General features: G+C 50.9%; 1 protein-coding gene across 1 annotated transcript in view; it reads left to right on the top strand.

Moving 5' to 3' along the window:
- The window catches only part of ndufs2 (NADH:ubiquinone oxidoreductase core subunit S2), a 40,474-nt gene that overhangs the window by 7,392 nt on the left and 9,574 nt on the right, over nt 1-23,508 (top strand). The window contains 11 exon segments of the mRNA XM_078420974.1: nt 221-327; nt 14,715-14,905; nt 15,896-16,016; nt 16,742-16,854; nt 19,434-19,508; nt 19,681-19,758; nt 20,397-20,482; nt 20,642-20,761; nt 21,007-21,136; nt 23,376-23,427; nt 23,430-23,470. Coding sequence (XP_078277100.1) covers nt 221-327; nt 14,715-14,905; nt 15,896-16,016; nt 16,742-16,854; nt 19,434-19,508; nt 19,681-19,758; nt 20,397-20,482; nt 20,642-20,761; nt 21,007-21,136; nt 23,376-23,427; nt 23,430-23,470 — 1,114 coding nt within the window.

Below are 23,508 nucleotides of genomic sequence, written 5' to 3'. Positions count from 1 at the left end.
GATAGGGTTACTCAGTTGGGGAGGGATGTTTGTAGGGGTGAGGTTGGGATTGGAGGTTACCATGATGAGGATGGTTGTGCAGGGCCCAGAAAGGATTACCAAGATGGATAGGGTTATTTGGGGGTTGCCGTAAATCATCAGGATGCGAGAGGATACGTGGCGGCAACTACGTTGGGTGTCAACTACTGTCGTTTATCTCTCGTTTTCTGCCACTCTCTAGGGGTGCCAAGCAATGGCAGCCAGACCCGGCCTGGATGGAGCAATACGCGGGTGCTGTCATGTATCCCACAGAGATCACGGCAAAATGGAAACCTCCTCCTTGGAACGGTAAGTGCTGCTGATCCCAGGAAGGGAGGAGTGGCTATTAATCGGGTGGGGGGTGGTCATCAATGGGAATGAGACTGGGTTAGAGGTTAAACAACTCGGTATTGTCTGGATAGTTGTCATCTTTGTGTGGGAAGGTAGGCAAGTGGTGATCATGTAATATGTAGAGTAGAAAAATAACTGCAGATGCTGGTACGAATCGAAGGTATCACAAAATGCTGGAGTAACTCAGCAGGTCAGGCAGCATCTAGGAGTGAGGGAGTGGGTGACATTTCGGGTCGAGACCCTTCAGTCTGAAGAAGGGTCTCGACCCGAAACGTCACCCATTCCATCTCTCCTCGATGCTGCCTGACCTGCTGAGTTACTCCACCATTTTGTGATACGTAATATGTAGAGGCAATTCAGAGGAACTTCTGGATGTGGTGTATGTGGATTTCAAGAAAGTACTTGACAAACTGCACATAACAGGCTGGTGCACAAGGCAAGCGTAAAGTGGGCAGAGTGTTAACATGGATTATATGGAAGGCGGAGAATCAGAATATATGGGTCTTTTTCAGGCTGGAAGGATGTAAGCAGTGGTGTGTCCAAGGATCAGTTCCTGGCCCCCCAATATTAACTGATTTTATTAATGACAGCAATGAGTTTGCAGAGGGCAAGGTCTCGAAGATAGCTAATTAAAATAGGAGCAAGGTATTTTATGATCAGGTTTTTCAGACTGAAGAAGTGTCTCGACCCAAAACGTCACACATTTGGTGGACATTTTCGCCATCTTCCAGAATTCTTTAGATTCTGGACTAGCTTCCACAGGTTGGAAGGTATATGTAACTCCTCTAGGGAACGTAGGAGAGAGCAGACTGAGCCCATTAGCCTGTCACCAGGAGCAGGTAAATTCTGGAATATTACTAATGAAGTGGGAACAATGCTGTTGGAAAATATAGAAAAAGACACAATGCTGGGTATCTCAGCGGGTCAGGAAGCATTTTTGGAGAACATTAACAGGTGACGTTTCTTCAGACTGCTGAAGAAGAGCCCTGATTGGAGGTGCTGCCTGTGCTACTCCAACATTTGTTTTTTTGTAAACCAGCACCTGCAGTTCCTTGTGCCTCCAGTCGAAAATAATAATTGGACTCTGCAAAGTCTGTGTGGGTTTAGGAGAAAATAATTAATTTGATAAATCTTTTGAAGTTTTACTCGGCAGACTAAGAGACGGCCAACCGATTGATGTGGTGTATGTGGGCGTTCAAAGCCCAGTAGTGTGCCGTACGATGTCATTTAACAAACTTGAGCATGCAGTGTTGGGGATAACATACTGGCCTGGACTAACAGGATCCAGTGCAATAGCTGATAGTTCAAATCTAGGTGGCAGTGTGGGCCGTAAAGAGATGCCTGCAAACATACAAATTAGCAGCAAGAGGCTTTTCCAATCCATTCCCCACTTCAAAAAGTCATATCATTCCCTCAACATCCCATCCCTGTGTACCACCTCTGGCAGCTCAGTCCAGATTACCACCAACCTCTGGGAAAAGCTTGCCTTTCAGATCTCCTTCAAATTTCTTTCCTCTCATCTTAAACCTGTGCCCTCTAGATGTAGACTTCCTTGCCCTGGGCAAAAGATTCTGACTATACTATAATGCCTTTCATTATCTTAAAAGTCTTTAAGCTGATTGCTCGTCCTTTCGATGTCAGCAAGGTAAAGGAGATAGTGATCGGCTTCAGGAAGTGAAGCAGTACACCGGTCGGTGCACGTTGATGGTGCCGAAGTAGAGATAGTTGAAGGCTTCAAGTTTGCGAGAGAAAATATCACCAGCAATTTGTCCTGGACTAGCCATATCGAAGCAATGACCAAGAAAGCACACCAACGTCTCCACTTCCTTAGAAGCCTGAGGAAGTTTGGCATGTCCCCAATAACTCTCACCAACCTCTACAGATGTGCCATAGAAAGCATTTTATTGGGATGCATTACAGTAGGGTTTGGGAGCAGTTCCATCCAAGCCTGCAAGAAATGGCAAAGAATTGTGGATGCTGCCCAGACCATTATACAAACCAACCTCCCTTCCATTCACTCTATCTGCACTTCACGCTGCCTCAGCAAGGCCTCCGGCAGAATCAAGGAGTCTCTCAGGCAAGAGGTACAGAAGAGTGAAAACGCTTACCTCCAGATTCAGGGACAGTTTCTTCCCAGCTGTTATCAGGCAACTGAACCATCCTATCATCAACTAGAAAGCAGTCCTGAGCTACCATATATCTGTTTGGAGACCTTCAGACAATCTTTAATTGGACTTTACTGGACTTTATCTTTCACTACACATTATTCCGTTTTTCCTGTATCTGTACACTGGTCGGCTCAATAACATGGTGCCCAAAAGTGAACATAATACTCAAAATGCAGCCTCACCTCTTGTACAACTGCGACATGACCTCTCAACTGGTGGAATAACATCTTGGGTAGCTTGCAATCCAACAATATGAACATTAATTTCTCAAATTTAGGTAACTTCATAATCCTCCCCAAGGCCCCATCTGCACTTGCACCTATTTCTCCACCTCCATTCCTTCCTCTCGCTTCACAATTTGCAACTCTTCAAGCCTTTTGTATCGCACCTTCTGTCTTTTTTATCTCTGTCCAACCGTCTGCCTACCGAATAACTGTTGGCCTATTATATACCTGTCTGTGCTCTGGCCCTCCTCCCTTCCAGCTTTCTTTCCACCCCCCTGCCCCCCAACAATCAGTCTGAAGAAGGGTCCCGACCCAAAGTGAAGGATAGCATCAAGCAGGAAATTAGAGATGCAAGTAGCAAAGGCACAGCGGCTATGATGGGTGACTTTAATCTACATATAGATTGGGCCAACCAAATTGGTAGCAGTGCTGAGGAGGAGGACCTCTTGGAATGTATACAGGATGGGTTTTAAACCAATATGTAGAGGAATTAGTGTTGTGATTAGTAGGAATTAGAGGAATATGTAGAAGATTTGGTGTTGTGTAATGAACTGGATTTGATAAGGGAACTCAAGGTAAAAGAGCCATTAGGAGGTAGTAATCGTAATATGATGTTTTATAAACAATAGACAATAGGTGCAGGAGTAGGCCATTCGGCCCTTCGAGCCAGCACCACCATTCAATGTGATCATGGCTGATCATTCTCAATCAGTACCCCGTTCCTGCCTTCCCATATCCCCTGACTCCGCTATCCTTAGGAGATCTATCTAGCTCTCTCTTGAATGCATTCAGTGAATTGGCCTCCACTGCCCTCTGAGGCAGAGAATTCCACAGATTTACAACTCTCTGACTGAAAAAGTTTTTCCTCATCTCCGTTCTAAATGACCTACCCCTTATTCTTAAACTGTGGCCCCTGGTTCTGGACTCCCCCAACATTGGGGACATGTTTCCTGCCTCTAACGTGTCCAACCCCTTAATAATCTTATATGTTTCGATAAGATCCCCTCTCATCCTTCTAAATTCCAGTGTATACAAGCCTAGTCACTCCAGTCTTTCAACATATGACAGTCCCGCCATTCCGGGAATTAACCTAGTGAACGTACGCTGCACGCCCTCAATAGCAAGAATATCCTTCCTCAAATTTGGAGACCAAAACTGCACACAGTACTCCAGGTGCGGTCTCAATTAATTTGAGAGTTGGACACCTCATGACCATCTGCTGCTCACTAATGCCCAGCAGCTCAACCCACCCACACCCTTCCAACTCAGTGGCAGCCTCTGTCGGGATGCTGTGGGGTATTAGGTACAGCGGTGCACCCTGCTTCCTTTATCCTTCTTCATCCCATTCCCTCTATTTCCCCCTACACCAGCTTCTCCTCCCCTCCTCCATTTCTAGAGCTATAGTTGAGGTGGATGGAGAACATCTATCCCTGTAGTTGAAAAGTGTTGGAAGAAATGGCAGCTGCTGGTTCAAACCGAAGATAGACCTACAATTTGAGAGGGAGAAGGGAAAATCGGAAGTGCCATTATTGCAGTTGAGCAAGGGGGACTATGGAGGCATGAGAGAGGAGCTGGCCAGAGTTGACTGGGAAGACGGTGGAACAACAATGGCAGGTATTTTTGGGAATAATACAGAGGATCAGTTCATTCCATCAGAGGAAGAAAGATTCTAAGGGGAGTAAGAGGCGACCGTGGCTGACAAAGGAAGTCAAGGACAGTATAAAAATAAAAGAGAAGTATAACAGCAAAGATGAGCGGGAAGCTAGAGGATTGGGACTCTTTTAAAGAGCAACAGAAGACAACTAAAAAGGCAATACGGGGAGAAACGATCAGGTATGAAGGTAAGCTAGCCAAGAATATAAAGGAGGATAGTAAAAGCTTCTTTAGGTATGTGAAGATGAAAAAAATAGTTAAGGCAAATGTGGGTCCCTTGAAGACAGAAGCAGGTGAATTTATTATGGGGAACAAGGAAATGGCAGACGAGTTGAACAGGTATTTTGGACCTGTCTTCACTAAGGAAGGCACAAACAATCTCCCAGATGTACTAGTGGACAGAGGTCCTTGGGTGATGGAGGAACTGAACGAAATTTACATTAGGCAGGAAATGGTGTTGGGTAGACTGATGGGACTGAAGGCTGATAAATCCCCAGGGCCTGATGGTCTGCATCCCAGAGTACTTAAGGAAGTGGCTCTAGAAATCGCGGATGCATTTTCCAATGTTCTATAGATTCAGGATCAGTTCCCGTGGATTGGAGAGTAGCTAATGTTATCCCACTTTTTAAGAAAGGAGGGAGAGAGAAAACGGGAAATTATAGACCAGTTAGCCTGACATCAGTGGTGGGAAAGATGCTGGAGTAAATTATAAAACAAGAAATTGCGGAACATTTGGATAGCAGTAACAGGATCGTTCAGAGTCGGCAGGGATTTACGAAGGGGAAATCATGCTTGACTAATCTTCCGGAATTTTTTGAGGATGTAACTAGGAAAATGGACAAGAGAGAGCCGGTGGATGTAGTGTACCTGGACTCAGAAATTCTCTAGGTTTACGGATGACACAAAGCTGGGTGGCAGTGTGAGCTGCGAGGAGGATGCTATGAGGCTGCAGGGGGACTTGGATAGGCTGGGTGAGAGGGCAGAAGCATGACAGATACAGTATAATGAGGTTAACAATTTGGTGGAAAAAACAGGAAGGCAGATTATTATCTGAATGGTGTCAGATTCGTAGAGGGGGAGGTGCAACAAGACCTGGGTGTGCTTGTACATGAGTCACTGAAAGTATACAGCAGGCAGTGAAGAAAGCTAATGGCATGTTGGCCTTCATTGCAAGAGGATTTGAGTTTAAGAGCAAGGAGGTCCTACTGCAGTTGTTCAGGGCCCTGGTGAGACCGCACCTGGAATATTGTGTGCAATTTTGGTCTCCTAATTTGAAAAAGGATATTATTGCTATTGAGGGATTGCAGTGTAGGTTCATCGGGTTGTCTCGGGATAGTGGGACTGACGTATGATGAAAGAATGGGTCGACTGGGCTTGTATTCGCTGGAATTGAGAAGGATGAGAGGGGATCTTATAGAAACATATAAAATTCTTAAGTGATTGGACAGGTTAGACAGACAATAGGTGCGGGAGTAGGCCGTTCGGCCCTTCGAGCCAGCACCACCATTCAATGTGATCATGGCTGATCATTCCCAATCAGTACCCCGTTCCTGCCTTCTCCCCATACCCCCTGACTCTGCAATCCTTAAAAGCTCTATCTAGCTCTTGCTTAAAAGCACTCAGAGAATTGGCCTCCACCGCCTTCTGAGGCAGAGAATTCCACAGATTTACAACTCTGACTGAAACAGTTTTTCCTCATCTCCATTCAAAATGGCCTACCCCTTATTCTTATTCATACTTAATCTTATGTTTCAATAGGATCCCCTCTCATCCTTCTAAATTCCAGTGTATACAAGCCTAGTCGATCCAAACTTTCAACATACGACAGTCCCGCCATTCCGGGAATTAACCTAGTAAACCTACACTGCACGCCCTCAATAGCAAGAATATCCTTCCTCAAATTTGGAGACCAAAACTGCACACTGTACTCCAGGTGCGGTCTCACCAGGGCCCTGTACGACTGCAGAAGGACCTCTGTGCTCCTATACTCAACTCCTCTTGTTATGAAGGTCAACATTCCATTAGTTTTCTTCACTGCCTGCTGTACTTGCATGCTTCCTTTCAGTGACTGATGCACTAGGACACCCAGATCTCGTTGTACGTCCCCTTTTCCTAACTTGACACCATTTAGATGATAATCTGCCTTCCTATTCTTACCACCAAAGTGGATAACCTCACACTTATCCACATTAAACTGAATCTGCCATGCATCCGCCCACTCACACTACCTGTCCAAGTCACCCTGCAACCTCATAGCATCTTCCTCACAGTTCACACTGCCACCCAGCTTTGTGTCATCTGCAAATTTGCTAATGTTACTTTTAATCCCTCCATCCAAGTCATTAATGTATATTGTAAATAGCTGCGGTCCCAGCACCGAGCCTTGCAGTACCCCGCTAGTCACTGTCTGCCATTCTGAAAGGGACCCATTTATCCCCACTCTTTGCTTTCTGTCTGCCAACCAATTTTCTATCTATGTCAGTACCCTATCCCCAATACCATGTGCTCTAATTTTGCCCACTAATCCCCTATGTGGGACCCTGTCGAAGGCTTTCTGAAAGTCAAGGTACACTACATCCACTGGCTCTCTCCTGTCCATTTTCCTAGTTACATCCTCAAAATTCCAGAAGATTAGTCAAGCATGATTTCCCCTTCGTAAATCCATGCTGACTCGGAACAATCCTGTTACTGCTATCCATTGTTCCGTAATTTCATCTTTTATAATTGACTCCAGCATCTTCCCCACCACTGATGTCAGACTAACTGGTCTATAATTTCCTGTTTTCTCTCTCCCTCCTTTCTTAAAAAGTGGGACAACATTAGCTACCCTCCAATCCGCAGGAACTGATCCTGAATCTGTAGAACATTGGAAAATGATCACCAATGTGTTCACGATTTCTAGAGCCACCTCCTTAAGTACCCTGGGATGCCGACCATATCAGCCTTCAGTCCCATCAGTCTACCCAACACCATTTCCTGCCTAATGTGAATTTCCTTCAGTTCCTCCATCACCCTAGGATCTCTGGCCACTAGAACATCTGGGAGATTGCTTGTGTCTTCCTTAGTGAAGACAGATCCAAAGTACCGGTTCAACTCGTCTGCCATTTCCTCACTCCCCATAATAAATTCCCCTGCTTCTGTCTTCAAAGAACCCACATTTGCCTTAACTATTTTTTTCCTCTTCACGTACCTAAAGAAACTTTTACTATCCTCCTTTATATTATTGGCTAGTTTACCCTCGGACCTCATCTTTTCTCCCCGTATTGCCTTTTTAGTTTTCTTCTGTTGCTCTTTAAAAGAGTCCCAATCCTCTGGCTTCCCACTCTTCTTTGCTATGTTATACTTCTCTTTTATTTTTATGTTGTCCTTGACTTTCCTTGTCAGCCTCTTACTCCCCTTAGAATCTTTCCTCCACTTTGGGATGAATTGATCCTGCCACTTCTGCATTATTCCCAGGAATACCTGCTATTGCTGTTCCACCGTCTTCCCTACTAGGGCCTCCTTCCAGTCAAATCTGGCCAGCTCCTGCCTCATGCCTCTGTAATCCCCTTTGCTATACTGTAATACTGACACTTCCGATTTCCCCTTCTCCCTCTGAATTTGTAGATTAAAACTTATCATATTATGATCACTGCCTCCTAATGGCTCTTTTACCTTGAGTTCCCTTATCAAATCAGGTTCATTGCACAACACTAAATCCAGAATTGCCTTCTCCCTGGTAGGCTCCAGTACAAGTTGTTCTAAGAATCCATTTCGGAGGCACTCCACAAACTCCCTTTCCTGAGGTCCGGTACCAACCTGATTTTCCCAGTCTACCTGCATGTTGAAATCTCCCATAACCACCGTAGCATTACATTTGCGACATGCCGATTTTAGCTCTTGATTCAACTTGCACCCTATGTCGAGGCTACTGTTTGGGGGCCTGTAGATAACTCCCATTAGGGTCTTTTTACCCTTACAATTCCTCATTTCTTTCCATACTGATTCTACATCTCCTGATTCTATGTCACCCCTTGCAAGGGTGAATATCATTCCTTACCAACAGAGCGACCCCACCCCCTCTGCCCACCTGTCTGTCTTTTCAATAGGTCGTATACTCCTGAATATTCAGTTCCCAGCCCTGGTCCTCTTGTAGCCATGTTTCTGTAATTCCCACAACATCATACTTGCCATCATAGATGCAGGAAAAATGTTCCTGGTTGTGGGGGGGGGGGGGGGGGGGGGGGGTGGGGTGGGTCCAGAACCTGGGGTAGCAGTTTAAGAATAAGGGGTAGGCCATTTAGGACTGAGATGAGGAAAAACTTCAGCCAGCAAGTTGTGAATCTGTGGAATTCTGTGCCACAGGCCACAGAAGGCAGTGGAAGCCGATTCACTGGATGTTTTCAAGAGAGAGTTAGATTTAGCTCTTGGGGCTAAGGGAATCAAGGGATGTAGGGAAAAAGCTGGAACGGGGTACTGATTTTGGATGATCAGCCATGATCACATTGAATGGCGGTGCTGGCTTGAAGAACCGAATGGCCTACTCCTGCACCTATTTTGTATGTTTCTGTCTATGTGGGTGATGGAATCTCAGAGGGAGTGGATGGGAATGCCAATTAACGCATGATTAGACCAAAGGATCATTAAACACTGCCCACTGTCTCTCTGGTTGATGCGATTGCACTGAAGAGGGCACAGATAGATTCACCTACGCAGGATGTGGCCTGCGATGGAACCTTTCAGAGGCGAGGCTGTTTGTTTTCGCTGGAGCGCAGGAGGCTGAGGGGGGACCTGAGGGAGGGCCACACAATGATGAGGGCCACTGACAAGGTGGATTGTGAGAAACGTTTCTGCACAGCAGGGGTGTCAAAAACTAAAGGTCATAAGTTGAGGAAAAGAGATTTAGAAGGGGATTTCACTGGAGATTTTTCACCCAGAGGGTGGTTGGAATCTGGAACTCACTGTGAGAAGGTGGTGGAGGCAGAGATTTTCCCAACATTTTGGTATCTAGAATCACCAAAGCATAAAGACCGCGGGCCCAAGTGCTGGTAAATGGCACTAGTGTAGATCGGTATTTGATGATCAGCCTGGACATGGTGGGCCGAAGGGGGTGTTTCTGAGCTGTTTGGTGTTACAAATACATCTTTCATTTCCCCTTTATCCACAGCTCAGGTTCTTCTGAGAACAAAAAGAAATTTTTAACTGCGTAGTTTTCATTTCCCAAAAATATACTCCCTTGCTTTATTTTGTCTTAATGATCTGCATGGTGCTAATAATAGCTTTGAACATCTCCCAGTTGATGTCAAACTAACCGACTCGAGTTTCCTGCTTTCTGACTCGCTTCCTCTTTGTCTTTGCACAAAGGCAATACATTTGGTATTTTCCAGTCAAATGAAACTTCTTTGAATAGATTTTGGAGAATTGGAACTTGCAAAAAAATCTATTTCACTGACTACTCTTTGACGAGTCCATCTGCAGCTGGAGACTACCAGCCCACAGTCTGAACAATCTGCCCCACCCCCTACCCTGGTGAAGCCAATACCAACCACCTCTCCCACTCCTCCCCTGAGTTCTTCCCATGGAAGCCTCAGGGAGATATACGCAGGCAGAGTGCTTGGTTGAAGACATACATGATGTGAAAATTGTCAGCTCACACTGTGAAAGAAAAAAAACAGTAGTGTTTACATTGTGAGAGATGGGATGCTGTTGTTGTGGAGAGGGGTCCCTGGAACCACTCAGTGGACATTCCCTGCAGGAAGAGCAGCAGTCAGGAGGGGGACGGTCCGTGGGCTTTCACTGCGAGAGGGGTTGAGTCCTGGAGTTGAGGCGTCTCGCTCCAATTATCCGGGGCCCGGGGGAGACCGCACCTGGAATATTGTGGACAGGTCATAGAAACATAGAAAATAGGTGCAGGAGTAGGCCATTCGGCCCTTCAAGCCTGCACCGCCATTCAATATGATCATGGCTGATCATCCAACTCAGTATCCCGTACCTGCCTTCTCTCCATACCCCCTGATCCCTTTAGCCACAAGGGCCACATCTAACTCCCTCTTAAATATAGCCAATGAACTGGCCTCAACTACCTTCTGTGGCAGAGAATTCCACAGATTCACCACTCTGTGAAAAAAAACTTTCTCATCTCGGTCCTAAAAGACTTCCCCCTTATCCTTAAACCGTGACCCCTTGTTCTGGACTTGCCCAGCATCGGGAACAATCTTCCTGCGTCTAGCCTGTCCAACCCCTTAAGAATTTTGTACGTTTCTATAAGATCCCCCCTCAATCTTCTAAATTCCAGCGAGTACAAGCCGAGTCTATCCAGTGTTTCTTTATATGAAAGTCCTGCCATCCCAGGAATCAATCTGGTGAACCTTCTCTGTACTCTCTCTATGGCAAGAATGTATTTCCTCAGATTAGGAGACCAAAACTGTACGCAATACTCCAGGTGTGGTCTCACCAATGCCCTGTACAACTGCAGCAGAACCTCCCTGCTCCTATACTCAAATCCCCTCGCTATGAATGCCAACATACCATTCGCTTTCTTCACTGCCTGCTGCACCTGCATGCCTACTTTCAATGACTGGTGTACCACGACACCCAGGTCTCGTTGCATCTCCCCTTCTCCTAATCGGCCGCCATCCAGATAATAGACCATTCAGGTCTGGGCTCCCCGCCTGAGGGAGGATCAGGTGAAGGAGGGAGTGCAGCAATAGACAATAGACAATAGGTGCAGGAGTAGGCCATTCAGACCTTCGAGCCAGCACCGCCATTCAATGCGATCATGGCTGATCACTCTCAATCAGTACCCCGTTCCTGCCTTCTCCCCATACCCCCTCACTCCGCTATCCTTAAGAGCTCTATCCAGCTCTCTCTTGAAAGCATCCAACGAACTGGCCTCCACTGCCTTCTGAGGCAGAGAATTCCACACCTTCACCACTCTCTGACTGAAAAAGTTCTTCCTCATCTCCGTTCTAAATGGCCTACCCCTTATTCTTAAACTGTGGCCCCTTGTTCTGGACTCCCCCAACATTGGGAACATGTTTCCTGCCTCTAATGTGTCCAATCCCCTAATTATCTTATATGTTTCAATAAGATCCCCCCTCATCCTTCTAAATTCCAGTGTATACAAGCCTAATTGCTCCAGCCTTTCAACATACGACAGTCCCGCCATTCCGGGAATTAACCTAGTGAACCTACGCTGCACGCCCTCAATAGCAAGAATATCCTTCCTCAAATTTGGAGACCAAAACTGCACACAGTACTCCAGGTGCGGTCTCACCAGGGCCCGGTACAACTGTAGAAGGACCTCTTTGCTCCTATACTCAACTCCTCTTGTTATGAAGGCCAACATTCCTTTAGCTTTCTTCACTGCCTGCTGTACCTGCATGCTTCCTTTCATTGACTGATGCACTAGGACACCCAGATCTCGTTGAACATCCCCTCCTAACTTGACACCATTCAGATAATAATCTGCCTTTCTATTCTTACTTCCAAAGTGAATAACCTCACACTTATCTACATTAAACTGCATCTGCCATGTATCCGCCCACTCACACAACCTGTCCAAATCAACCTGCAGCCTTATTGCATCTTCCTCACAAATCACACTACCCCCCAGCTTAGTATCATCTGCAAATTTGCTAATGGTACTTTTAATCCCTTCATCTAAGTCATTAATGTATATCGTAAATAGCTGGGGTCCCAGCACCGAACCTTGCGGTACCCCACTGGTCACTGCCTGCCATTCCGAAAGGGACCCATTTATCCCCACTCTTTGCTTTCTGTCTGTCAACCAATTTTCTATCCATGTCAGTACCCTACCCCCAATACCATGTGCTCTAATTTTGCCCACTAATCTCCTATGTGGGACCTTGTCGAAGGCTTTCTGAAAGTCGAGGTACACCACATCCACCGACTCGCCCCTGTCAATTTTCCTAGTTACATCCTCAAAAAATTCCAGTAGATTTGTCAAGCATGATTTCCCCTTTGTAAATCCATGCTGACTCGGAATGATCCTGTTACTGCTATCCAAATGCTCAGCAATTTCGTCTTTTATAATTGACTCCAACATCTTCCCCACCACTGATGTCAGACTAACTGGTCTATAATTACCCGTTTTCTCTCTCCCTCCTTTCTTAAAAAGTGGGATAACATTTGCTATCCTCCAATCCACAGGAACTGACCCTGAATCTATAGAACATTGAAAAATGATCTCCAATGCTTCCACTATTTCTAGAGCCACCTCCTTAAGTACCCTGGGATGCAGACCATCAGGCCCTGGGGATTTATCAGCCTTCAGTCCCATCAGTCTACCCAAAACCATTTCCTGCCTAATGTGGATTTCCTTCAGTTCCTCCATCACCCTAGGTTCTCCGGCCCCTAGAACATTTGGGAGATTGTGTGTATCTTCCTCAGTGAAGACAGATCCAAAGTAACGGTTTAACTCGTCTGCCATTTCTTTGTTCCCCATAATAAATTCCCCTGCTTCTGTCTTCAAGGGACCCACATTTGCCTTGACTATTTTTTTCCTCTTCACGTACCTAAAAAAACTTTTGCTATCCTCCTTTATATTATTGGCTAGTTTACCCTCGTACCTCATCTTTTCTCCCCGTATTGCCTTTTTAGTTAACTTTTGTTGCTCTTTAAAAGAGTCCCAATCCTCTGTCTTCCCACTCTTCTTTGCTATGTTATACTTCCTCTCCTTAATTTTTATGCTCTCCCTGACTTCCCTTGTCAGCCACAGGTGTCTCTTACTCCCCTTAGAGTCTTTCCGCCTCTTTGGGATAAATTGATCCTGCAACCTCTGCATTATTCCCAGGAATACCTGCCATTGCTGTTCTACCGTCTTCCCTGCTAGGGCCTCCTTCCAGTCAATTTTGGCCAACTCCCGCCTCATGCCTCTGTAATCCCCTTTGCTATACTGTAATACTGACACTTCCGATTTTCCCTTCTGCCTTTCCATTTGCAGAGTAAAACTTATTATGTTGTGATCACTGCCTCCTAATGGCTCTTTTACCTCTAGTCCCCTTATCAGATCAGGATCATTACACAACACTAAATCCAGAATTGCCTTCTCCCTGGTAGGCTCCAGTACAAGCTGTTCTAAGAATCCATCTCGAAGGCACTCTACAAACTCTCTTTCCTGGGGTCCATTTCCAACCTGATTTTCCCGGTCTACCTGCATGTTGAAATCTCCCATAAGCACCGTAGCATTACATTTGTGACACGCCAATTTTATCTCCTGATTCAACTTGCACCCTATGTCGAGGCTACTGTTTGGGGGCCTGTAGATAACTCCCATTAGGGTCTTTTTACCCTTACAATTCCTCATTTCTATCCATACTGATTCAACATCTCCTGATTCTATGTCACCCCTTGCAAGGGAATGAATATCATTCCTTACCAGCAGACCAACCCCACCCCCTCTGCCCACCTGTCTGTCTTTTCTATACGTTGTGTACCCCTGAATATTCAGTTCCCAGCCCTGGTCCTCTTGTAGCCATGTCTCAGTGATCCCTACAACATCATACTTGCCCATGACTAACTGAGCCTCAAGCTCATCCACTTTATTTTTTATACTACGCGCATTTAAGTACAACACTTTAACTTCTGTATTTACCTCCCCTCTCACATCGGTCACAAATGGCCCTGCCCTTAATCTCTTTTCCCCTCTAGAACTTCTGGTCCCATTCTTCCGAGAGACTTCTGCAATATCTCCTGTATTCCCTTTAACCTCATCTTCACAATTTGTTAACCCCTCCCCCCCACTACTTAGTTTAAAGCCACAGGTGTCGCACTAATAAACCTGCCTGCCAGAATGTTTGTCCCCCTGCTGAGCAAAGGCTCACCGGATCGAGTCCCCGGGATGGGGGGTTTGTCCCAGGTGGATAGAGGAAGCAGACTGAGACCGTCTTCTCTGGAGTTTAGTAGAACAAGAGGAGATCTCACTGAAGCCTCCAAGCTCCACGACAGAGTGGGTGTGGGGAGGTAGTTTTCCCCGGCTGCTGTGTCTGGAACCAAGGGTCCCGTCTCAGAGTGAGGGGTCGTCCATTCAGGGCGGAGACGGGGAGAAACGTCTCTCCGCACGGCGGGGTCTGCAATTCTCTTCAACTGAGGCTGTGGGGACTCGGTCACTGAGGCAATTTAGGACAGCGCTGGGGTTTGGGATGTTACAAAATTGAGGGATGTGGGGTTAGTGAGGGAGAGCGAGGCTGAGGGAAAAGATCCATCATGGTCTCACTGAATGGGGCAGCAGGAACGAGTGGCCGTGACCTATTGTTCATCACCTCCCCTTTCTTTATCTCCTCCACTCCCTGGAAAACAGACAAAGACCCGCACAGGGACCGCAACGTGTCCAACTATGTGATTAACTTTGGGCCGCAGCACCCAGCGGCTCATGGGGTCCTGCGGCTGGTGTTGGAGCTGAGCGGCGAGTCGGTCAAAAAGTGTGACCCCCATATTGGCCTGCTCCACCGCGGGACCGAGAAACTCATCGAGTACAAGACCTACTTGCAGGTACGCCGCGGCACTCGGGCTGGGCTGGGCCTGGGGGGGAGGGGAGTGCCACATGCCGTCTCGACTGGGCCTGGGGGGTTGAGTGGGATATGCCGTCTCGACTGGCCCTGGGGGAAGGGAGTGGGACATGCTGTTTCGGCTGGGCCTTGCGGGGGGGGGGGGGGGAGTGGGACATGTCGTCTCGGCTGGGCCTGGGGGGGGGGAGTCCTACATGCTGTCTCGGCTGGGCCTCGGGGTGGTGGGACATGCTGTCTCGGCTGGGCCTGGCGGGAGTGGGATATGCCGTTTCGGCTGGGCTGGGCCTGGGTGGTGCGACATGCTGTCTTGGCTGGGCCAGGGTGGTGTGACATGCTTTCTTGGCTGGGACTGGGGGGGGGAGTGACACATGCTGTCTCGGCTGTGCCAGGGGGGGAGTGACACATGCCGTCTCGGCTGAGCTGGGCCAGTGGGGAGTGGGACATGCTGTCTCGGCTGGGCCTGGGGGGAGTGGGACATGCCGTCTCGGCTGTGCCAGGGGGGGAGTGACACATGCCGTCTCGGCTGTGCCAGGGGGGGAGTGACACATGCCGTCTCGGCTGTGCCAGGGGGGGAGTGACACATGCCGTCTCGGCTGAGCTGGGCCAGTGGGGAGTGGGACATGCTGTCACGGCTGTGCCAGGGGGGGAGTGACACATGCCGTTTCGGCTGTGCCAGGGGGGGAGTGACACATGCCGTCTCGGCTGAGCTGGGCCAGTGGGGAGTGGGACATTCTGTCTCGGCTGGGCCAGTGGGGAGTGGGATATGCCTTGTCGGCTGGTGTTTGGATTTAGTAAGCATGGACCTTTCATGTTGTGTGTAATGCTCTGCTGTCTGTAAGTAAGCACACTGCCAGCCAGGGTTATGTACCCTTGGTGTGTTGCTCTGAGAGAAGGTGCACACACCTGCGTGCAGTCTAATGTTTGTGTTCAGTGAGCGCTGGGCTCTGACGCTGCCCCACCTCCTCTTTGGCAGGCGCTTCCATATTTTGACCGCCTGGATTACGTCTCCATGATGTGCAACGAGCAGTGTTACTCCCTGGCCGTGGAGAAGCTGCTGAACATCAGGCCTCCCATTCGTGCCCAGTGGATCCGAGGTGAGTCTAACGTCCAGGGTGAGACGCCCCAATGGCTGCTCTGTCCACAGCCAGTCAGTGGGCCTCCTCACCCTGGCTGCTCTGTCCACAGCCAGTCAGTGGGCCTCCTCACCCTGGCTGCTCTGTCCACAACCAGTCAGTGGGCCTCCTCACCCTGGCTTTGTATTGGCTTTGGGTTCGTTAACCAGACCCCCCCCCCCTCCCCGGGTCTGTCACAGGGGGATGGGCAAAGGAAATGGCCAGCCAGTTAGCACCCAAGCGATATTCAACTGTCGGACGTGGAACATTCCCCTCTAACCAGTCACTTGAGTCCAGCTGTGTGGGTGAGGAGTGCCTCTTTAAAGATGTTGAACTGCATGAGGCTGCACGCCAATCTGGTCTCTGAAGTACTCAAAATGTAGATGGCCTTGTACAACAGCTGAGGTCAGAGTGCAACAGTGACAAGATATTTGACTGATGGATGCAAAATATTATACCCAAATCCAACTGCTGGGTAGTACAAGAGTGTGGGTGGAGCTGGGGTTTTCATGGCATTGATGGGATATTGAACTGTGGAAGGTTGGAACATGTACCAAGTGTTGTTACAGCTCAGTCGGGTGAGAGATGTAACTCGGGCTTGTGTGGGGTTGGGTTCGGATGTGGCCCTACCCCAATATGGAATGATTGGATGACTCATTTTTCTGTCTGGTCCCGATCCCTCTGCCCTCTGGTCATCCCATCACCAGTTCTCTTCGGTGAGCTGACGAGACTTCTGAACCACATCATGGCAATCACCACCCACGCTCTGGACATCGGGGCCATGACGCCTTTCTTCTGGATGTTTGAGGAGAGGGAGAAGGTGAGAGGTGCGTGCGGGCAGGCTGGGTGCCCTCAGTGGGAGGATTTGGAACGACAATCATTGACAATTGATAAACTAATAATGTAGCAATTTTTCTGGGTGTGTTGGTGGGTGAGTTTTTTTGCTGTGAATTGTCGCCGGTTCGTAGGTGAGTGGTGTCATCTGTGAAGTGTTGATGGGTCTGAGGAGGAGAATGGAAATCTGAATGATCTAGGTGATTAATTGATTCACTAATTATCCAAACAGCAAATGAACTAAGTCACACAAGTTAATAGTTTGACTTTTCGACACACAACGTCGACTGTTCATTTCCTCCCCAAATGCTGCCTCTGACCCACTGAGTTCCTTCAACAACTCTCCTTTTTGCACCAGAGAAGCCAGCATCTGCAGTCTCTTGTGCCTCTTAAATATCCTGACTAACTCTGAATAAAAGGTTAGGCCATCAGTTGGCAATTGTCCTCATAGTTTATTTACTCTGTCCATCTGGTGCTCTCTTCGTGCGATGGAGCTCAAGATAGAGGGTGTGGTTGGGGAGCCTGGTGTCAAACTTGTGGACAATGTGATCTAACCAGTGGATCTGACTGGGAGTAACTGGGGCTTCAGTGCTGGGCATGTTGGAGTTGGAGAAGACAATGACATTTGTTCCTGATCCTTCCAGTAGATTGGGAGGAGAGGGCACGGTGTTAGTGCCAGATCAGAGGTCAAGACCTTCAAACGACCCTCCCGTGATCAACTAATGGCTGTGCTGGTGCATTCAATGGTAGTGGTGAATGTCACTGTCGACGTCTACCTTCAACAATTCATTTTGCATGGTCTCACCTTGGATTTTTGTGCAGCGGGGACAAGCCGTTGAAGGATGTGTATAGGGCCCATTCCCGTGGATGCTCATTGACGAGCTGATGTCTTGGAGCTCTGCCTCTGAGCTTACACGAATATGAGTATCCTCTGCCTACTACTGTAGGTCAATGACCGAGGATGGGGAGATTTTTGTCCTGGAGTGTGGTTGCGAGAGGTGAACTGTTTTCCTTGAGTTCTGACGACTCCTGTGGGAGAGTTGTTGCAAGTGAGGCAGCTGATAAGAACGTCATATCTCAAAGCACACTCTATTTCAAGCTTTGTCTCAGGACAGAGGTAAAAGATTCAAGGATGTGTTCAAAGCCTCCTAAAGAATCACTGCATCCTACGGAATCCTTGGTCTCTCTGGCCCAGAGACCGTTCCAAGTGGAGAGGGGGTGTTTGGGAAGGGATTGAAAACCTGGAGGTGTGGACTGGGAGTACACACAAATTATCTGGAGTTATTCCAGTTATGAGCTGGACAATCTCCGACCTCCTTCCACTTCTGCTCAATATTGTCTCAGCGACCTCGTCAGGCACCTCAGGGTTTACAGACTGAGAGTGTTGGCGTCAGCCTCAATCCTGAGGGACCACCTCAGAAGGAGTGGCTAATGAGGTGGCTGCCTGCTTTGTACAATTGGTACTTCAGTTAATTACTGGACCCACCAGTTGATGGCCAACTGGACTAGTGGTCTGCACCAATGGTCTGCTGCAGGAACGCAGCATGCGTCTGTGTTGGAGGGAAAGGGGAAGTGTTAAGCTGTTGGGTCAAAGTTCAGAACAGTGGAGTGGAGCTGGTATAAAGGGAAAAGGGCGAGCAGTGGGAAGGACCATTGGGTGATTGGTCGACCGAGGAATGGTGAAAAATGACGAGCAAGTGGATTTAGGTAGGGAAAGGTGGTTTGGGAAAGGTATAGGCAGCTGGGAGCAAATATATCCCTGGAGGAGTTTTGCGGACTGAGGTCCATACTTAAGAAGGAAATCAGGAGGGCAAAAAAGGGGCAGGAGATAGGTCTGGCAGATAATATTAAGGAAATTGTTTTTTGGGAAAACACTAGAGTCCCTCAGAAACCAAAGTGCTCATCTGTGGACTGGGAGATGGGCAAGGTCCTCTGAGTATTTCTCCTTTGTTTTCACCGTGGAGAAAGACATGCCGACTAAGAAACTTGAGGCAGTTAATGGAGGTGTCTCGAGGATAGTCCACTGTACATCCTATGGCATATGACAGTGGATAAATCAACCTGGCCTAATCAGGTGTATTCAAGGACACTGTGGGAAGCTAGAGGAAAAAATTGCAGGAGCCCTGATTGAGATATATTAATCCTCATTAGGCACACGTGGGGTGCCAGAAGATTGGAAGGTGACTATTGTTGTGTCTCTATTTAAGAAGGGCTGCAAGTAAAAGCCTGGCAACTAGAGACCAGTGAACCTAACATCTGTATACAGTGCTTGAGTAACTCAGCAGGTTTAGCAGCATCTCTGGCATCATGGGTCGGTGGCATTTTGCATCGACCCTTCTTTAGGCTGATTGAAGTGGGGATGTGGGCCGATAGCTGAAGAGGGAGAGGCAAGACAAATGGTGGCAGGTAATTGGTGGACCGGGCGGGGCTGCGGAGTTAAAAGGCAGATAGTTGGAACAAAGGCCGGGGATAAAAGCCAAGTGTGTGAGACAGGGTTGAAGAGTTGTGATGATATTCATGACCTGCTGACCAGCTTGTTACCCACTCTTCCCTCTCGCTACCTAGATGATGGAGTTCTACGAGCGGGCGTCAGGGGCCCGCATGCATGCAGCCTACGTCAGACCAGGGGGTGTCCATCAGGTGAGCAGCACATGGGGTGGGGGTCAGCGTTCACATCTGTGGTGACGGAGTTGGCGTCTGCCCTGGCTCCGTGGTGGGCAGTGGGTGACGGCCCTGTTCCGCGGCGCGTGTCACGTTGGGGAGAGTGGTGAGTGCAAGCCTGTCTGCCTGTTGCTGCTTCCTCCCCCTCCAGGACTTGCCCTTGGGCCTCATGGACGACATCTACGAGTTCATCAAAAACTTCTCCATCCGCATCGACGAGGTGGAGGAGGTGAGAGCATCAGGCCGGTGTAGTGGGTGTGGTGGGAGATGGGCAGAGGAGAAGAGGACTGGGGGGGTGGGGGAAAGAGGGACATGGGGGGAGGGGTCTGTAGCAGGAGGAATGCAATGGGGGGTGGCAGAGTGGGGCATTGGGAGAATGTGGAGGGAGCGGGTAGAGTTGAGATAAAGAGAATGCAGGTTGAGGGGTAGAAGTAGGGAGTGGGTTCAGTGTAAGGGGGCAATGAAGTGGGGTTCAGTGGAGATAGAATAGAGGGCAGGTGGGAGTAAGGAAGCTTGACCAGTGACCCTATGTTGAAGCTCTTTGATGGAGCCAAAAAGCTCAGTGGGTCAGGCAGCATCTCTGGGGGGGGGGGGGGGGGAGGGAAGGGGATGGATGTCGAGACCCTTCTTCAGACTGAGAGACCGGAGAGGGAAGCTAGAGGTATTTAAAGGTACAGAGCCTTTCGTGGTGTGACTCTGTCCCTGTTGCGACTGGGGGGAGGGGGAGGGGGAGGGGGAGGGGGAGGGGGAGCAAGAGCCGAGTGACGGGGTACCAAGTGTGAGGCCCTCGTCTGTGATAGAAAAGGGGAACCCACGTTCCCTAAAAAGAGGACATTCACCTTGACCCTCTGCCCCATTCTGCTGCAGATGTTCACTGCCAACAGGATATGGAAGAACAGGACGGTGAACATCGGAGTGATCAGTGCCGAGGAGGCCCTGAACTACGGCTTCAGGTAGGGGCGGGGATGGTGCGCTGCATGCTGGATCAGACGGTACAGTGCTCTGCCATAGGCTGGAGGATTCACAGTGAGGCCTCCCCTCACATCTCGCCCTCTCTTCTTTCCCCCTCCCCCTCCCCCCCACCCCCCCCCCCCCACCCCCACCCAATGCAGTGGGGTGATGCTCCGTGGTTCTGGGATACACTGGGACCTCCGGAAGAGCCAGCCGTACGACGTCTACGACCAGGTGGAGTTTGACGTTCCCATCGGGAGCAACGGGGACTGTTACGACAGGTGAGGTGTGTCCATTGGCGAGATCAGCTGAGAAGTGGGTGGGATGGAACGGCTTCACTCTACACTGTGCCCTGGGCATGTAATGGGCATGTGATGGGCATGTGACGGGCACGTGCAGAGGGAGCTTCACCCAGTCTGGCCCGTGCCCTGGGAGTGTGTGATGGGACAGTGTGGAGGAGGTGTCATTGTGTGCTATGGAGAGGGGTCAATGTTGTGTTGGGTCATTGTTCGATACGGTCCTGCAGGTATCTCTGTCGAGTCGAGGAGATGAGGCAGAGTTTGCGCATTGTTCTGCAATGTTTGAACAAGATGCCTGAAGGTGAAATCAAAGTGGATGATGCCAAGATCTCGCCGCCTAAACGAAGTGAGATGAAGGTAGGCACCAGGGCCGCTGTCAATGGGGACTTACTCGGAGGATGTGCTGTGACAGTGCAGGGGCAATGTGGAGCGAGCGGCAGTGTGGAGCGGGGGGGCAGTGTGGAGCTCGGGCAATGCTGTGACAGTAACAGGGGCAGTGTGGAGCGGGGGGGCAATGTGGAGGGGGGGGCAGTGTGGAGCCAGGGGGCAGTGTGGTGACAGTAACGGGGCAGTGTGGAGCGAGGGGCAGTGTGGAGCGGGGGGCAGTGTGGTGACTAACAGGGGCAGTGGAGCGGGGGGCAGTGGAGCGGGGGGCAGTGTGGAGCGAGGGGCAGTGTGGAGTGAGGGGCAGTGGAGCGAGGGGCAGTGTGGAGCGGGGGGGCAGTGTGGTGACTAACAGGGGCAGTGGAGCGGGGGCAGTGTGGAGCGGGGGGGCAGTGTGGTGACAGTAACAGGGGGCAGTGTGGAGTGAGGGGCAGTGGAGCGAGGGGCAGTGTGGAGCGGGGGGCAGTGTGGAGCGAGGGGCAGTGTGGAGCGGGGGGGGCAGTGTGGAGCGGGGGGGGCAGTGTGGAGCGGGGGGCAGTGTGGAGCGGGGGGGGCAGTGTGGAGCGGGGGGGGCAGTGTGTAGTGGGGGGCAGTGTGGAGCGGGGGGCAGTGTGGAGCGGGGGGCAGTGTGGAGTGAGGGGCAGTGTGGAGCGGGGGGCAGTGTGTAGTGGGGGGCAGTGGTGGAGCGGGGGGCAGGTGTGGAGCGGGGGGGGCAGTGTGGAGCGGGGGGGCAGTGTGGAGCGGGGGGGCCAGTGTGGAGTGGGGGGCAGTGTGGAGCGGGGGGGGGCAGTGTGGAGCGGGGGGGCAGTGTGGAGCGGGGGTGGGGGCAGTGTGGAGCGGGGGGCAGTGTGGAGCGGGGGCAGTGTGGAGCGGGGGGGCAGTGTGGAGCGGGGGGCAGTGTGGAGCGGGGGGCCAGTGTGGAGTGAGGGGCAGTGTGGAGTGAGGGGCAGTGTGGAGCGGGGGCAGTGTGGAGGAGGGGCAGTGGAGCGAGGGGCAGTGTGGAGCGAGGGGCAGTGTGGAGTGAGGGGCAGTGTGGAGGGAGGGGCAGTGTGGAGCGGGGGCAGTGTGGAGCGGGGGGCAGTGGTGGGAGCGGGGGGCAGTGTGGAGCGGGGGGCAGTGTGGAGCGGGGGGCAGTGTGGAGCGGGGGGCAGTGTGGAGCGGGAGGGGCAAGTGTGAGCGAGGGGCAGTGTGGAGCGGGGGGCAGTGTGGAGCGAGGGCAGTGTGGAGCGGGGGGCAGTGGAGCGGGGGGGCAGTGTGAGCGAGGGCAGTGTGGAGCGGGGGGCAGTGTGGAGCGGGGGGCAGTGTGGAGCGGGGGGCAGTGTGGAGCGAGGGGCAGTGTGGAGCGGGGGGCAGTGGAGCGGGGGGGCAGTGTGGAGCGGGGGGCAGTGTGGAGCGGGGGGGCAGTGTGGAGCGGGGGCAGTGTTGGAGCGGGGGGGGCAGTGTGGAGCGGGGGGGCAGTGTGGAGCTAGGGGCAGTGTGGAGCGGGGGGCAGTGTGGAGCGGGGGGCAGTGTGGAGCGGGGGGCAGTGTGGAGCGGGGGGCAGTGTGGAGCGAGGGGCAGTGTGGAGCGGGGGCAGTGTGGAGCGAGGGGCAGTGTGGAGGCGGGGGCAGTGTGGAGCGGGGGGGGGCAGTGTGGAGCGAGGGGGGCAGTGTGGAGCGAGGGGGCAGTGTGGAGGGGGCAGTGGGGGGGCAGTGTGGAGCGGGGGCAGTGTGGAGCGAGGGCAGTGTGGAGCGGGGGGCAGTGTGGAGCGGGGGGCAGTGGAGCGGGGGGCAGTGTGGAGCGGGGGGCAGTGTGGAGCGGGGGGCAGTGTGGAGCGAGGGGCAGTGTGGAGCGGGGGGCAGTGGAGCGGGGGGGCAGTGTGGAGCGAGGGGCAGTGTGGAGCGAGGGGCAGTGGAGCGGGGGGCAGTGTGGAGCGGGGGCAGTGTTGGAGCGGGGGCAGTGTGGAGCGGGGGGCAGTGTGGAGCGGGGGGGCAGTGTGGAGCGGGGGGCAGTGTGGTGACAGTAACAGGTCACTGGAAGAGGTCACTCCTGTCTGCTGAAACCCAGTGACAACTACTGTTATCTGCATGGTAACAGTCCCTGTGGTCCAAGTCCTCCATGCCAACCAAGATGCCCATGTGCGCTGGTCCCACTTGCCTTCATATGACCAATATCCGCTAAACCCTACTATCCACATCCTGTTCCACTCACTCTGTCTCTCTTTCTCGCCCAGGCATCAATGGAAGCTCTGATCCACCACTTCAAGCTCTACACAGAAGGCTACCAGTGCCGCCTGGGGCCACATACACTGCAATCGAGGCTCCAAAGGTTGGTGCAGGTGGAAGGCCGTGACTTTGTGTGGGGTC

The sequence above is a fragment of the Rhinoraja longicauda genome, chromosome 24 (assembly GCF_053455715.1).
Source record: "Rhinoraja longicauda isolate Sanriku21f chromosome 24, sRhiLon1.1, whole genome shotgun sequence".
Classification (NCBI taxonomy): Eukaryota; Metazoa; Chordata; class Chondrichthyes; order Rajiformes; family Arhynchobatidae; genus Rhinoraja; species Rhinoraja longicauda.
Note: the sequence above shows the minus strand (reverse complement) of the source record. Positions and strands in the feature narration are given on the sequence as shown.